General features: G+C 36.9%; 1 protein-coding gene across 1 annotated transcript; it reads right to left on the minus strand.

Annotated features, from left to right (window-relative positions):
• Positions 1–12,262: 12,262 nt before the first annotated feature.
• On the minus strand, positions 12,263–13,195 carry LOC110936640 (protein MKS1). Its single transcript, XM_022179047.2, has one exon. The coding sequence runs from the start codon at positions 13,183–13,185 to the stop codon at positions 12,445–12,447; it is 741 nt and encodes a 246-aa protein (XP_022034739.1). The 5' UTR covers positions 13,186–13,195; the 3' UTR covers positions 12,263–12,444.
• Positions 13,196–16,751: the final 3,556 nt, after the last annotated feature.

Here is a 16,751-nt window from a genome sequence, read left to right on the forward strand (position 1 = left end):
TGAAAATATGAAAAGTTTGTCTTTGTATTTTTGTACTTTTCCTGGGTTTTTAAAGCTAGTAATCTGAAAAGTATAGGAGGTGAACAATGTTTTTGGGGAAGAGTTTGATTACCTTGTTGATACAAAGACAAACTTGTATACTTTAGGAATTCTTAGAAGTTTAAAGTGTAAAAAGTTATAAAATAGGTTAAAAGAAATACCAAAATTGATTCAGATCTGTTTGGAATATTTTGTTTTCAAATACAGAATGGTGACATAAATCATATGAACCAAGATTTAGTTTAAATTTTACAATCATTCATCCTAAACATGTTAGTAATCAATTTGTGAGTACATTTACAACAATAAGATAAAATGAGACTTAAAAACTTATATACCTTTGGACCATTTCAAACTCAGCTGAGTGAGATTTCGGATTCAGGTATGCATCCATCCAATTCTTAAAAACAAAAACTAATATCATGCTAAAAAACAGAGGTGACATTATTTCTTGCAAACATCCAGAACACAAATTGGACATTTAACACAATATTTGATTATCAAATATCAAATCATATTCAGATTCTAAATAATTGGTTTTCCAAATCCATAACAGTAAAAAAAAACCCCAATGTTAGTGAAATTAGTTCAACATTAGAAATATCAAGCCAAACAATTACTTTCAGTATTCAACTACCTAGTTAGGATTCGTCAATTATGTATAAACTGGTTATTAAGATTTCTAATTTACATTTAAAAATTAGAATTCTTAATTCGACTTATCTGATTATGGATTTCCAAGAATCGTGCAGAGAAGTGTCTGTTAAAATTATAATTTATTCAGTTTAAATGTTTTCCATTTTGGTCCTTATTCATTTCCTATTATAACTTTATAACCGTTGCTATTGTTTGCTTATGTCTTTCCTTTGAGGTTTACCCGATTGGGCTTGGATCTCTTGATGGACTGCTTAAGATTGTGGGCTTGGATGTTCTGTGCTATTAAAGGAGGGCTCTGCCTCGGGATCATGTGCACCGCCTCTCATTGTTTCTCCTTCTCAAAACCCTAAACATCTACTGATCCCTCACACGTACATTCGTGAGGAATACTTTGTTCTTGTTTTAATCATTTGATTCATCTGTAAAGCCTGTCAATCTGTGATGACTGGCTAGTGTTCTTGTATTGATTATTCGGAGAAGTTTATTAATAAAGTTGCATGTTATCTTGTATTGTGGTTTAATCTTTGAAGTTCTGACATGGTATCAGAGCTCCAAGGTTAATTTGGTGCTCTGGTGATCTTCTGCTGCACTCTCCGTTGCCTGGTCTTCTCCGGTGTTTCTCAATCCAAGGACTCTGAAGTAAAGGTTGTTTCTTGGAGGTGGTTCCTTGGCGGTCCTGTGGTCCACTGTGCTTAGTTCCTGGATCCTTTTTTGATCGTGGTTGCTGCGCCGCCGTAGGATATACGAAACCCTAATTTTTAGGGTTTTCTCGTCGGATTGCTTGAAGAATTTCTTGTTGGTCCCTTTAGGGCAAACCAGCAGATCTGGTCTTCTGTCTTCTGATCAAGCTCTTGTAACCCTAAGTGAAGGTTACAAGTCTTGATCCTCTGGACTTCACACGCACCCACTGTGAGATCTTTCCTTTTTATTTTTTTATTTTTTCTCTTTGCCTGCATCATTCTTACTGTTTGTGTCTAGGCATATTGATACCAGGTTTTAGGTGAGACCGGTTTGATTTGGGATACAGAGAGGGTCCACTCTGTTGCATTTGTCCGTGTTTTTAAGCTCCCTGAATACTATCTGCGGAGGCACCTTTTGAGTGATGAACCTCTGATCGGACCTCTGTTCAGGCTTCGCTTCGTCCTTGACCTTTTTTGTCCCTTGCCTCTGTTTATTTTTGTTGTTGTGCTGTTACTGTGTCAGTGTTTTTTGTTTTCTATTGGTGACTGGTTCATTTGCTGTTACTGCTCTTGTGATTATTTGCTTTATTGTGGTTGTGTGTTATCATGCCCGATACAGAAAAACAAGGTGAATCATCTGTCACCTTGGTTAGTAAATTGGATGCTAGTGATCCGTTATATCTTCATGCTAGTGACTCTAGTAGTCTTTCTATTGTCAATATTAAACTTAAAGGAACTGAAAATTATGTGGTGTGGTCAAATGCTATGAAACTTGCTTTAACTGCTAAAAACAAGCTAGGGTTTATAAATGGTACTTGCACCAAATCCACTAAAGATGATGTGTTAGCAAGTCAATGGGATAGGTGTAACTCTGTTGTCTTAACTTGGATTCTCAACTCTGTCTCTGAGGAATTATATGTTGGTCAAGTTTACTCCAGCCTTGCTAGTGAAGTCTGGAGTGATCTAAAAGACACCTATGATAGGGTTGATGGGTCGGTTGTGTTTGGGTTATACCAAAAGATTAATTGTGTTAGCCAAAATGGCACTAGTGTCTCTGAATATTATCATAGACTCAACACTATGTGGAAACAATTTGATGCCATGGTTCAATTGCCTTCCTGTACTTGTGATGCTTCATCTAAATACAATGAGTTCAGTCAACTGATCAAACTTATGCAGTTTCTAATGGGATTAGATGACATTTATCAACCTGTTAGAACTAACCTGTTAACTAGGGATCCTTTACCAACTGTTAAAACTGCTTTTTCTGTCATCTCTAGAGAAGAATCACATAGAGATTCAAATAAATCCTCAAAAACACCAAATGTTGGTTTTGTGGCCAAGGCAACACAATATAATGACAACAAAAAACGTTTTAACAAAGGTCCTAATCCCAACTTGAAATGCACTCACTGTAACAAGGTTGGTCATGTGATTGAAAAGTGTTTTGAACTTCATGGCTATCCATCAAATTATAGAAATAAATCAAATCAAAACAACTCTCAATGGCCTAAAACCAACTTGTCTGCGAATAGCTCTGTTGCCAATGCTATGAATGATCAACCTGTTAACTCCTCCTTAAATGCTTTAACTGCTGATCAGTTTTCCAAGTTGCTAGGCCTTCTAAATGAAAATAAGCTGGAAGACCCTCACAAATCTAATATGAGTGGTTAGTGCTATAATGCTTTCACTTCTCTTGGGTCAAATAAAAACACCTATTGTTTTAACTCCAGTTTTTTCCATCTAAATAAGCTAAAATGGATCATTGATTCGGGGGCTAACCAACACATGGTTATGAAAAATGACAACATGTTTAATCTTGTTGATGTGTCTGAGTATGATATTACTATTAAACACCCTAATGGGACTGATGCTAAAGTTAAACAAATAGGATGTTTAAACTGTCTGAAGATGTGATCTTGAAAGATGTCTTTGTTGTTCCTGAATATTGTGTGAATCTTATCTCTGTGCACAAACTTGCTAAAGATAACAAACTTAAAGTTGTTTTTGACGAACATAATTGTTATATTCAGGATGTATCCTTAAAGAAAAACCTGGTGATTGGTAGGCAAACTGATGGGCTCTATTTCTGTGGTAACTCTAGTATACCTGTTATTGCTTGTTTTAATAAGAGTGAAACAATAAAGCTTTGGCATTCCAGACTTGGTCATCCCTCAGACCAAGTCCTACATGTCCTAAATCTTAAAAATGAAACAGGTCAAATTGAACCATGTGACACTTGTCATAAGGCCAAACAACATAGAATTCCTTTTCCTTTAAGTGACCATAAATCCAAAAGGATAGGTGACCTTGTTCATCTTGATGTTTGGGGTCCATACAAACGACCTAGTCTTGATGGGTATAAATTTTTCCTCACTATTGTAGACGACTACACCAGATCAGTCTGGGTCTACCTAATGAAATCCAAAACTGAAGTGTTTGAAAATATTAAAAGTTTCTATGATCTTGTTTTAACTCAGTTTGAAACAAAAGTCAAAATTTTTAGAAGTGACAATGGGTCTGAATTTATTAACTCTCAAATGGAAAATTTTGTTAAAATTCATGGCATTATCCATCAAACATCTTGTACTTACACTCCCCAACAAAATGGGATTGCTGAAAGAAAACATAGGCACCTTCTGAATGTTACAAGGGCTTTATTGTTTCAATCTAGTATTCCTTTAAGGTTCTGGTCTGAATGTGTCCTCACTGCTGCTTATTTGATTAACAGGACTCCCTCTTCTGTCTTAGGTGGTAGAACCCCTTATGAATTACTTTATGGGTTTAAACCTTCTCTTGATCACTTGAAAGTCTTTGGATGTCTATGTTATTTTACTGTTTTAACTAATACTGATAAACTTGAAGAGAGAGCTGAAAGATGTGTCTTTATGGGTTACTCAAATCTAAAAAAGGGATACAAACTCTGGAGTTTGGATCAAAGGACATTCTCCTTCTCACGAGATGTCAGCTTTTATGAAACTGTTTTTCCTTTCAAAACTAAACTATTTTCTGAAGCTGACCTAGACAAAACAAACTTTTTGAATCATTCGAATTTTTTTGACATCTATGAGTCCTCAAGTGATACAAATCCCAATGATGAAGAGAAGGAGTTGTCTGATTCTGTACCTGAGATACATCAACACAGTAGCTCAAATGAGTCAGTTGATGTTGCTGACGCTCAGCAGTCATTTGACATGGCTAATGTTCAGCACCATAGTGAGTCTCAAAGTGAGTCTGTGAGGGTTGAGTCCAGTGGTACGCATGATGAATCAGTCCTCCCTGAGGGTAACCAATCTAACCTTAGAAAGTCCACTAGACATGTGTCTGCCCCTAAGAGGTTCAATGACTTCATTGTTGGAAATGCTAAGTATAGTTATGATAAGGTTGTCAACTATGCGAATCTATCTAGTGAAAATATGTGCTTTGCTGCCAACTTAAATAAGACCTCGGAACCCATTAACTATAAAGAAGCATGTAAAGATAAAAGGTGGATAGATGCAATGAATGATGAACTCTCTGCTTTATATAGTAATGATACTTGGGACATTGTTGATCTTCCAAATGGAAAGAAACCCATTGGGAGTAAATGGGTTTACAAAGTCAAATACAAATCAAACGGTGAAATAGATAGATTTAAAGCCAGGCTGGTGGCCAAAGGCTTTAGTCAAATTGAGGGCATAGACTTTGAGGAGACATTTTCTCCTGTGGTCAAAATGGTCACAGTCAAATGTATTATTAGTCTCTCTGTGCAAAATAATTGGCCCATTTATCAACTTGACGTCAACAATGCCTTCCTTTATGGTAACCTAAAGGAAGATGTCTATATGACCCCTCCTGATGGTTTAAACTTAAATAACAAAAATAAGGTTTGCAAATTAAAACGGTCCCTATATGGCCTAAAGCAGGCTCCTCGCATGTGGAACGAAAAACTTGTTCAAGTTCTTGTTAAAATTGGCTTTATTCAGTCCAAGTGTGATCATTCTATGTTTGTTAAGTCTGATAACTCTGTGTTTACTGTTTTATTAGTCTATGTGGACGATATTTTGCTAACAGGAAACAACTCTGATGAAATTAACAAAGTCAAATCCTTCTTAAAAAAGGAATTTCAAATCAAAGATCTTGGTTTTTTGAAATACTTTCTTGGTATTGAAGTCATTAACAACAAAGATGGTATTTGTCTTACACAAAGAAAATACTGTATGGATCTTTTAAATGAATATGTGATGAGCGGATGTAAACCGGTCAACTATCCCATAGAACAAAATCATATTTTGACTAAATTGAGTAAAAATGAAGAGCTAAAAGAAGTTAGTGTTACTGAATATCAAAAACTTGTTGGGAAACTTATTTATCTTTCCCACACACGTCCTGACATTGCCTATGTTGTTCACTATCTGTCCCAATACATGCATAAGCCAACCGAAGCTCACTCTCAGATTGCCTTTAGGCTGCTGAGATACCTAAAAAATGCACCTGGTTGCGGAATCATGTTTAAACAAAGTGATTCGTTTAGTTTATCTGCCTATGCTGATTCAGACTGGGCTAAGTGCATTGACAGTAGAAGATCTGTCACAGGGTTCTGTATTTTTCTTGGGAACTCTTTAGTTTCTTGGAAGAGCAAAAAACAAAGTGTTGTCTCTCGTTCCTCGGCGGAAGCTGAGTACAGGTCTATGTGTAGTGCTTCATGTGAAATTCTGTGGCTATTAAATATCTTAAGGGAGTTAAAGATCAAAGTTGACCTTCCGGTAACTCTCACGTGTGACAACACTGCAGCTTTATCTATAGCTGCCAATCCTGTATTTCATGATAAGACGAAGCATTTCGAGATTGACCTATTCTTCTTAAGAGAAAAAATAGCTGCCAGTATTATCAAGACAACCGGTATAAAAACAGAGTTTCAACTTGCTGATATGTTTACAAAAGGGTTGCTGCCAAGAAATCATGACGAAATGTGTAAGTCATTAGGGCTTACAAATCTGTTTTAAACATTTAAACTGAGGGGGGATGTTAAAATTATAATTTATTCAGTTTAAATGTTTTCCATTTTGGTCCTTATTCATTTCCTATTATAACTTTATAACCGTTGCTATTGTTTGCTTATGTCTTTCCTTTGAGGTTTACCCGGTTGGGCTTGGATCTCTTGATGGGCTGGTTAAGATTGTGGGCTTGGATGTTCTGTGCTATTAAAGGAGGGCTCTGCCTCGGGATCATGTGCACCGCCTCTCATTGTTTCTCCTTCTCAAAACCCTAAACATCTACTGATCCCTCACACGTACATTCGTGAGGAATACTTTGTTCTTGTTTTAATCATTTGATTCATCTGTAAAGCCTGTCAATCTGTGATGACTGACTAGTGTTCTTGTATTGATTATTCGGAGAAGTTTATTAATAAAGTTGCATTTTATCTTGTATTGTGGTTTAATCTTTGAAGTTCTGACAGTGTCAATCACATGAAGCCGACCAAGTTGTTTGACTTCGGATCTTAGAATAAACCCTAATATGTTCAACCAAAAACAAAATGTTTGAATAACAAAATGGAATCACAACTCATAAAACTGCTAAAAGAGAAGAATGATGAAAAAGATGAAGAAACCCTAACCTGTAATACGCGTGGTTCATATCTACAATAATCACTAACAAAATCAACTCAACAAACGCCTAGAATCAAGAGCAGTGATCAGAAACATGACGAAATCATAACCTATTAAACGCGTTGTTCAAATCTTCATAAAAGTTTTTAAAAAAACAAAAGATTTTTTAGGGAGAATAAAACCTGAGACAGAAAAGGATGCAAAATTGGGAAAATGAAAACAGCCGCCGGTACGGATAGCTTGAACAAACCGTGATATGATCAACGGGTGGTTCAGATCTACAATAATAAGTAACAAAATCAAGTTAAAAACCACCTAGAATGAAGAACAATTAACAAAAAAAGGAGGAATCCCATACATGTTAATCGCGTGGTTAAGATCTTCAACCATGGATGAATGATGGAGATGAACAATGGAAGAATAAACCCTAATATGAAATACGGGGTGTTCAGATCTAGAATAATCAGTAACAAAATCAACTCAACAAACTGCTAAAATCAAGAACAATGGACAAAAATAGAATAAAACCATACCTGTTAATTGTGTGGTCAAGATCCGGAACCATGGATGAGTGATGGAGAAGAAGAATGGTTGCGCGAGTGTTGAGGAGAGAAGAAGGAATCAGAGCGGCTGTGGGGAAGTATTAGGGTTTGTTCGAAAATGAAAAAAAAACCCGGTTCAGCAGCGTGTAGACGTGGACACCTTATTTGTTGAACACGGTAGGTAGTAAATTGAAGGAGGGGCTGACATGTGTTTAGGGGGAATGTGGGGGTGCCAAGTGGAAGAACCTAGTTCTTTTATTAGAGATAGAGATAATAATAATAATAATAATAATATATTAATATAATAATACCAATTATTATTATTTTCTTTACTTTCTCAGTTGGATAAGTTTGGTGTCAATCAATACTGGTATCGAAAATACAGGTACGGTAGTGTTCATTATCGGTACATGAAGGTACAAATCGGCACCAGCCTGATATAGAAAACGCCAAAAGTCGGTACCGGATTAAGTTTGAAAATCTTTTAGTTCAGGAAATTCGGTACTGTTACACGATACCATTTGCTCATCCCTGATCACATGTGCCGTACAAACAACAATGGTATCGTACAACTTTTTCTTCTTGATTTTCTTAAACTTTTAATGATTTTTTTTTAGTTTGAGGGGTAGGGATGAGCTCGGTGGCAACCGATACCGAAAATACCGGTTACGGTACCGGCATATGAAGGTAAAAATCGGTAGCGAACCGGTACTAGGAACGCCAAAAGTCGGTACTGAATTGGTACTTAGGATCCTTCGGTTAGGGAAATTCGGTACCGGTACCCAGTATTATTTGCTCATCGCTGACCACGGGTTTCATACGAACAACATCATTAACATACAACTTTTTTGGTTGAGTTTCTTTCGATTATTTTTTTACTGTTTTTTACATTTTCTTTTTATTTTTGTTATTGGTTCCGCGTGCAACGCACTCGTAGTGATTTCAAAACACATGTAAACACATACTAAATAATAAAATAAGTTCGCCGCAACGCGGCTAGGGTGATAAACCTTGTTAAATTAAATTAAATTAAATTAAATTAAACTAAATTTAAATAAATATATTAAATTTAAATTTAAAATAAATAAATAAATTAAAATTAAATTAAATTAAATTAAAATTCCGTCCAATTTTGTGAATGAAACGAGCCCAAAGTTTTATTATGTAAACAAGCATATAACAGATTACAAACCACGATATTGGCTCCACACATTATGCCATTATGGGCCGGTGGCAGATCTGTTAAGAATGATGGCTTGCTAGGCTCAAAATGGAGTTCTTTTTGTGACTTGAATTGAGCTTCTATCTCAAGTTTTTTATTGGAATTGGTAAGTGGTTTGCCTCCAATAAGAGCGGTTGACATAGTTCATAGCTACAGCCCGTTCACGACTTATACAGATTGCCAGTAATCAAGTTTTAGGAGTGTTCCAATCTAGTCACTCAAAAATATAATTTCCGAGCCAAAGATATGTCGTTCGTATAAAACTTGAGATGATTTGGCTCATACAAATTACCGCATTTCATTATATGTTAATTTGTTATTCAATGCTTTTATTATTGAAAGAAAAATACAAAATCATTAACATGGAAAACAAATGAGTTAACTTGTTGAGCCACGACTTAACTCGAGTTGGAGGAGAGTTAAATACGGGTATTAGAAACCCGGTTAGGTGTTGTTTGTGATTACGCGGAAACTTCGTCTCCTACTCCTATGGTTTATTTTAACATGTAAAGTTGAGATTTATGTAGTAGATTTTGTTTGGTCGTAAATTTGGGCCTTTTTTCTCACTAAATTATTTCATATTTGATAACTTCTTAGATTTTATAGGTAAGTTTGGACATGGTTTGAATTTGGTGAAAACATATTATGAATCTAACATCAAATATAGGATTTGAATTTAGTTTCAATCGGTTTGGATCAGTTTTAAAGTGAATTCACAAACATGTTCAGTTAAATTGTCATATTCGAGCAAGTCTAACGGATGGGTTGACCCGTTTAACTTATTTAAGAAAAGGGCATAGGTTTTATAGTTAACTATAAAACTCTGAAGTTAACTATAAATGGGCAGAGATTTTGTAGTTTAACGTAATTATTTTTTTTAACATTTGTACTTAAGTTATATAATTGTAACTTAATACGTAAAAGAATATGATATAAAATTTCAGGTTAAATTAGTTGCTTTCATGTCAACCGTGAATATGTGTGATCAAGTTCAGGTTCATGTGGTTGATATATTTTGGAGGGTTTTAAACAGTGTTCAAGTTCATATAAGATTATAAGTTCATCTATCAGCCCAATAACATGGCCACAAAAACCATAAATAATATACCGAACATTTTCCAAAAACCAAAAACCGATTTTTTTTCTTCTTTTTGATTCGGTTACCTAATGGAATAGGTAAACTCCCAATTCACCCAATCACATAGCGCTATGTCAATTGTTTATCTAATGCTAAAAAACGTTGGCGGTGGTTTACCTAATTGGATTTAGGTAAACTATTAAAAAAAGGAAAAATGTGCAATTGGTTGAGAATAAATGGACCCCACCACACACCCTCTCTCTCCCCCTTTCCCTCTCTTCACCGAATCGGTGAACCTTCACCGAAAACACCCCCCAATTCGGTAATCTTGATCGGTAAAAATGGTTGGCAGTGGAGGGGGGACGGTACCGAGTGGGTTTACCGCCCCCACTCCGTTCACCCTTATACTTAATAACCCTCTTTTTATTATCAAACAATTAAGATAGAACTAAACGTAATGTGTGATTATTTTTATTTGGTTTAAAAAAAAAAACAAATAACAATAATGACAAAAAGTATACATTTGTGTTTTTAACTAATTTTTTCCCCTTTTTTTTGTAAAAATAATCAAAATCTAAGTATCACTTTTTTCCTTCATAAAGTCTATCCCTTTACTAAGTTTTAAAGTATAAAATATGAAGCAGGACTGTAGGAATTATACACGCCCTTTGCAACCAATATGGCCTATAGGGCATTAAATACTAACAAAAAGTAGGTAAGAGAACGAAGAAAATGAAAACCCATATATGAATGCTTCTTTACTCGTATCAATCAATTATCATTGTTATATCTACCCACATATGATGTGCCACAGTGGAGCGTGCATATAACCAGTTGAACACTACCCTTTGGCGCGAGATGGCTGACCTCCCAAATCACTTCTTCGACTGACCAATTTCTTTCATACACCTCGCACTCTTTTAAAAAGGCAAAACAAAAACTCTCACATTTCACATTTTCATAACATACGTGCGTGTAAAATGTGAAATCACTCCTTATAGTGAGGTGACAACATTTTTTTTCACATTTCACCCCGTCCAAACACATAGGATCAATGGCACCCAAACTCAATGGAATTACATGTTACAAGCCATGATAATAATAATAATAACTTGGATAAATTACACTTTTCGTCCTTTATGTTTGTATCGGATTGCAATGAATGACCTTTAACTTCAACAATTACAATCACAGTCCTTTATTTGTAAAACCCAATATACCCTACGTCCTATAATCATAACTTGGTTAAAAAGCAAACCATATTTATTGCATAAATAGTCCTTTAAGACTGTAAAAGACAAATTTACCCTCATGTGCAAGGCACATGTTATACTTAACTGAATATTTTAACCAAGTTAGGATTAAAGGACGTAGGGTGTAATGAGTTTTACAAATAAAGGACTGTGACTGTAATTATTGAAGTTAAAGACCATCCACTGCAATTCGATACAAACATAAAAGACGAAAAGCGAAATTTCCCCTAATAACTAATAACTTATTAATGTATACTTCACGGATGTTTACATCCTTCAAACGGTTTTGAAGGAAATTACAAGGTAACCATACTTTAAAAAATGGCAAAACAAACAGACATTGTTGCCGGTGTCCACTGGCCAAACCTTCTAAGGCCACCTGTGGAGCGCTACATGGTGCCAATTTTCAATATAAAGCCCCATAGCACAGGGGTACACCACCCCCTCAGGCGCTATGGGCAAAAGTTTTTTACCCCGCGATAATTATAACGTGACCATCTTGGTTGCTCTCTCTCACACATATATATACCCCGGGATGATTATACATATATTGAAGGGGTTATATAACCCTATTTCCACTACATACATTAAGTTATATAACCACCTCTCTTACACATTTTGTCACTTATCACATAACCCTTTTATGGGGTCTTAGACCGTGGGGTATGGTGGGGCGTGGGTTGGGGGCATGGTGCGACACGTTGAGTACGGGGCACCCAAGACCAAAAGCCAATTTCAAAGGGGTATGGTGGGGCGTGGCTGGGGTGGCGTGGCTAGTGCTTTTGGCCAATAAGGTTTCACCATGTCATGTGGGTAGCCCCGCCCCACGCCCGGGCTAAATCCCACGCCAATGGGGCCACGCCCAAACCCAAGACCACCCGGAGTGGTGACTTGAGCGTTTTCACCCAACCCACGCCCCAACCCAAGCCCCATACCCCACAATCTTATACAGCTTGATCACTACACATGATCTAAAACCAGTTCAGGTTGATGGTTAGCAAGTTTTAAAACAGCTAGACAATCAATCTAACTAGCTAAAATATCTAGAAATGATTCAATTTCACTGTTTACAAAGCAATCAAGATCTAACCTCTAAACCGTCAGCCAGATATTTCAATCCATCATTCTATATACTCCAAATCAATCAAAAAAAAAAAAAATCGATTCAAATTTCAAACAACTAAAAAAATGAAAGGAGAATACTAAAAAAAAGATACATGTATAATGAATGTACTCTAAAAGTCAACTCAAAGTTTCCCATATCAATTTCTCTACACAAAAACAAAAATAAATTACTAATTACAAAATTCCAATTCTACCCCTACCTACCCATTGATCAACAAAGGCAACTATGAACCCTAACAAAGCAATCACATTGCATATTACAAGTCAAACAAACTAGTAAAAAGATCAAAGTTTGGTGTTGTAGGTGAAACTATACGAGAAGACAAAAGATTTGTAGGACTTGCAACAAAACTATTGTTATGCAAACCAGGGCTTATTAATCCACTAAAAAAATCATTACTCAACGGCGAAAAAAAGTTCGCCGGAATCGGCGGCAGCGATCCCGGCGCCGGCGACAATATTCCGGGGAAATAACTCATCTCCACCCCTTCCACCGCCGCCACGTCACCCACCGCCGCCGTCTTTCTCCCTTCCGGCGACTTCACCGCCCTCTCTATCGATGCAAATCTTGCCGCCGGCGACACAGCGCCGCCGTCCACGGCGGCGGCGCTGTCGAAGGCGGGGAAAGACGAGCCCACCGGAGATGGAGCTGATGGGCCGGTCAAACGTTGGACTAGAGTCATGAATTCATTTGGGTTTGTGTGGATTACCTTTGGGGAGACGGTGTAGATGATGACCGGTGGCCGGAGTTGTTGTTGTTGTTGTTGGTGGTGGTGGGGTGGTGGTTGTTGGTGGTGGTGGTGGTGTTGTGGTGGGGCTACTGGTGGTTTGCGGATCTTGTGGGAGTCTTTGTGGACCCGGAGAGGTGCCGGACGGGGGCCTTGGAGTGACCGGGGAGACTTGCCGGTGGGGTTTTCCGGCGAGTCCATGGTGGTGGAGATTGAGATTTTGGGGAAAGTGAGAGGGGAGATTGGTTGTGTGTACTTGTTTGTGCACATGTATGTAGTTGGGATATTTAATTTGGGGAATAAATTAATAAATATATATTTGAGAAAAATGCCCGGATAGTCCCTGTGGTTTCGCATTTTTTCACCTATAGTCCCCAACTTTCTAAAACTACCTGAATAGTCCCCAACTTTTCATTTTTTGTTCCCGGATAGTCCCTGGGTCTAACTTCAGTTTGTTTTCTCTGTTAAGTGGGTGTGAAATGACCAATTTACCCTTTCCTTTAAAAGGCCAAACCACAGGGACTATCCGGGCATCTTCTTCATTTTTAGAGAAAACCTCCACCACCACCACCACACTTCATCTTCAACCTCCACCCACCATCACCCTCCTCCACCCTCCACCGTCACCGCCACAGTCACTCTCCACCAAATGATATGTTTCTCTAAAATGAAGAGGTGTTGTTTGGGAAGAGGTGATCATAATGCTCCCAAGGCATATCAATTTTGTTCTCCTCTCTGCCACGGTAATTCTTTCTTTCTTCTACATATACACATTGAATATCTCATTAAGAAGTAGAAACTTTTCAGTTGGGGGACATTATTAATCTTTGTTATTGTATTTGCAGGTACCTAATACAATAGAATTTGCCGATTGGATTGGTAGGACGAAACAAAAGCAAATCCGTGTTACTGGGTAAGTTTTTATAAGAATTCTTCTAGTCATGCACACCCGTGTATATCAGATTATTTATTTATTTATTTGACAGGACTACAAAAAGGCCTGTCCCACTAGAGCACTGCCTTTTTTATTCTGGAGAAGTGTACAAAATCTGTGAACAGGAGAAATTTATATCACAGGGTCTGAGAGCTGCTAAAGATGCCCATAAGAGAAAAACGTTGACCACACCACCTGCACCTCTTCATACTCAAAAACCCAACACTAGTTTTGCAAGAGGCAAACCAAACAAACAAACCGCTCCCCAGAACTTTGTTGGTACCGGTCGAGCCTACCAAGGAAATAACAATTGGGGCTCCAGAGTTTCTGAAAAATCTGTCTGGTTGTCTCTTATTAATAAGCTGTCCAAGACATCTCTTTTACCTGTATGTGATAAACTTTCATTTTTGTTAACCAAACGAATACTTGCGAATTACAATTTATCTTGTGTTTATAGGTGGTGATATTTTGTTTCTCTAAAATGATATTTTGTTTATAGGTGGAGAGTGACTGTTGTGGCGGTGACGGTGGAGGGTGGAGGAGGGTGATGGTGGGTGGAGGTTGAAGATGAAGTGTGGTGGTGGTGGGGTTTTTCTCTAAATTGAAGAAGATGCCCGGATAGTCCCTGTGGTTTGGCCTTTTAAAGGAAAGGGTAAATTGGTCATTTCACACCCACTTAACAGAGAAAACAAACTGAAGTTAGACCCAGGGACTATCCGAGAACAAAAAATGAAAAGTTGGGGACTATTCAGGTAGTTTTAGAAAGTTGGGGACTATAGGTGAAAAAATACGAAACCACAGGGACTATCCGGGCATTTTTCTCTATATATTTATGATGTTTAAAAAAATAAATAAAATAAAATATAATAATTTGGGGAATAAAGAAATGTAAATTGCTGGGTCAAACTAGAGGTGGGTCCCATGTATTTTATTTAATAAAAGCTTGGGGGTGTTGGCATTTTTAGTCCCTCGGGGCCGGCCGCATTTGAAGTGTTTTTTACTTTTTTTTTTAAGATTCTTTTATTGTTTTTTTTCGTAAATTCTTTTATTGTTTTTTTTTCGTAAATAGGAAATCAATTATTTCATGTTGTTATGGTAGGAAATTAGGTATGATTGGTAATTTGGTGTCTGGGTTGGTCGGTGGTGAAGCCAACCTTTTGAACGTCATAATAATATGGAAGTTATTAACAAGTACATTTTGAACGTCATAATAATATGGAAGTTATTAACAAGTACATGTTAATTTGGTGTATGTGTATTGTTGATGTGAGGGTAAATTGTCGATATAGATGTACGGTTTATTTACGCACATTGCTATGGCAAATTTGGATCACTGACGGATCATTGGAGTATCATCATGCCATGAGCGGAACCACCTTATCATATCCATCTCCACTAGGCAATAATCCATATACACCAATTCTGGAGAAAATCCAATAAATCTGGAAAAACCCCCTTTGTGAAAATCGAAACCAGAACCCCCATAATCACTAAGTCTTATTCCACCCATAAGATGCCAATAGTCTATAACGTCATGTGCTATAATTTGACTTTCTTTATTTCTTCTTTTCTCTAACTACCATTACACACTTTATATTATAAATAATATACGTCTTTAACCAAGTAGTTTTACTTTACTCGTATAATTCTGTTCCTTAGCTTCTTTTTATAAAAACTAAATACGTGGCTGCATCAAATGACTTGATTTTTTTAACTTTTTAAGTTCAATTTCACCCTTATACTATATCAATGTATGCCTTTAACTTGATAATTTTATATTTTTCTTATAATTTTCATTCGTTACCTTTTTAATAAAAACTAAATTCTTTGATGCGTTATGATTTATTTATTTTTTCTCAAAAATTCGATATAAAATTTATTAAATACGGAGTTGTATTTGAAATAGCGATACAGTGACGAACCGAGCCAGTCCTGTTGGATCATGTGGACCCCGCCAAAAGAACAGATGATTGGAAAGCCAAAATAATCTACAACATCTGATTACCAATAACAGTGCTTTGAAGATCTGCTCCCCCAATGACAAAAGCATCAACATCTGCTACTCCAAAAGTATGCTAAAGCCAAAGTTTGCCAAAGAGAAACGTCTGATGAAGACAAAGTCTGTTGATACAAAGGTCTGCCAAAGTGAACCTCTGCTTGAAGACAAAGTCTGTTGAAGCAAAGGTCTGATCATGCTCTGCTGATGAAGATAAAGACTGAAGAAACTAAAGGTCTGCTATGGCTCAACAGAGGTTAAAGCTCAAACAGATGTTGCTCAACAGATTTTATCAATGTGACAGTACTTAGGCAAATAGTAGATGTTAGGAGTTTGACTCAGCTTCATGGTAAGCTCCTCACTTAAGAGAGAGAGCTTAACCAGAAAAAGAAGCTACAAGAGTCAGGAAAAGTTGCTGATGACTATGCTTTTGGTAGCACATCACTTTTTGGTCAAGAAGAAACCTCTGGTGGAAGTAAGGATCAGAGTTATGATCATTTTATTGACATAACATCTGGTGGGGGGTTTAACTCTGATTCTTACTCACCCAATTATGCTTTTGCAGCAAATGGGGAAACCAAGTTTCTGACAACTTATCTTTTGAGTTAAATGATCTTCAACACTTTGACCCAACTGATTTGGAAGAAATGGACATTTTGCACCAACTTGCATTGCTAGGTGTTAGAGCTATCAAATTTTACAAAAGAACTGGCAGAAAATTTCCAGGGTTGCATGGGGGATTGAAAGTTGGGTTGGATAAATCAAAAATCAAGTGTTCCAAGTGTAATAGGTTAGGCCATTTTGCTAGAGAATGTAGGAGCAAAAACAGTGGTCCTATTGTTACACATCCAAATCCTAAACCTCAAAACACTCAAAACACTGTCCATTATTCCCAATATACCCCTA

This window comes from Helianthus annuus, chromosome 4 (genome assembly GCF_002127325.2).
Source record: "Helianthus annuus cultivar XRQ/B chromosome 4, HanXRQr2.0-SUNRISE, whole genome shotgun sequence".
NCBI classification, from domain to species: Eukaryota; Viridiplantae; Streptophyta; class Magnoliopsida; order Asterales; family Asteraceae; genus Helianthus; species Helianthus annuus.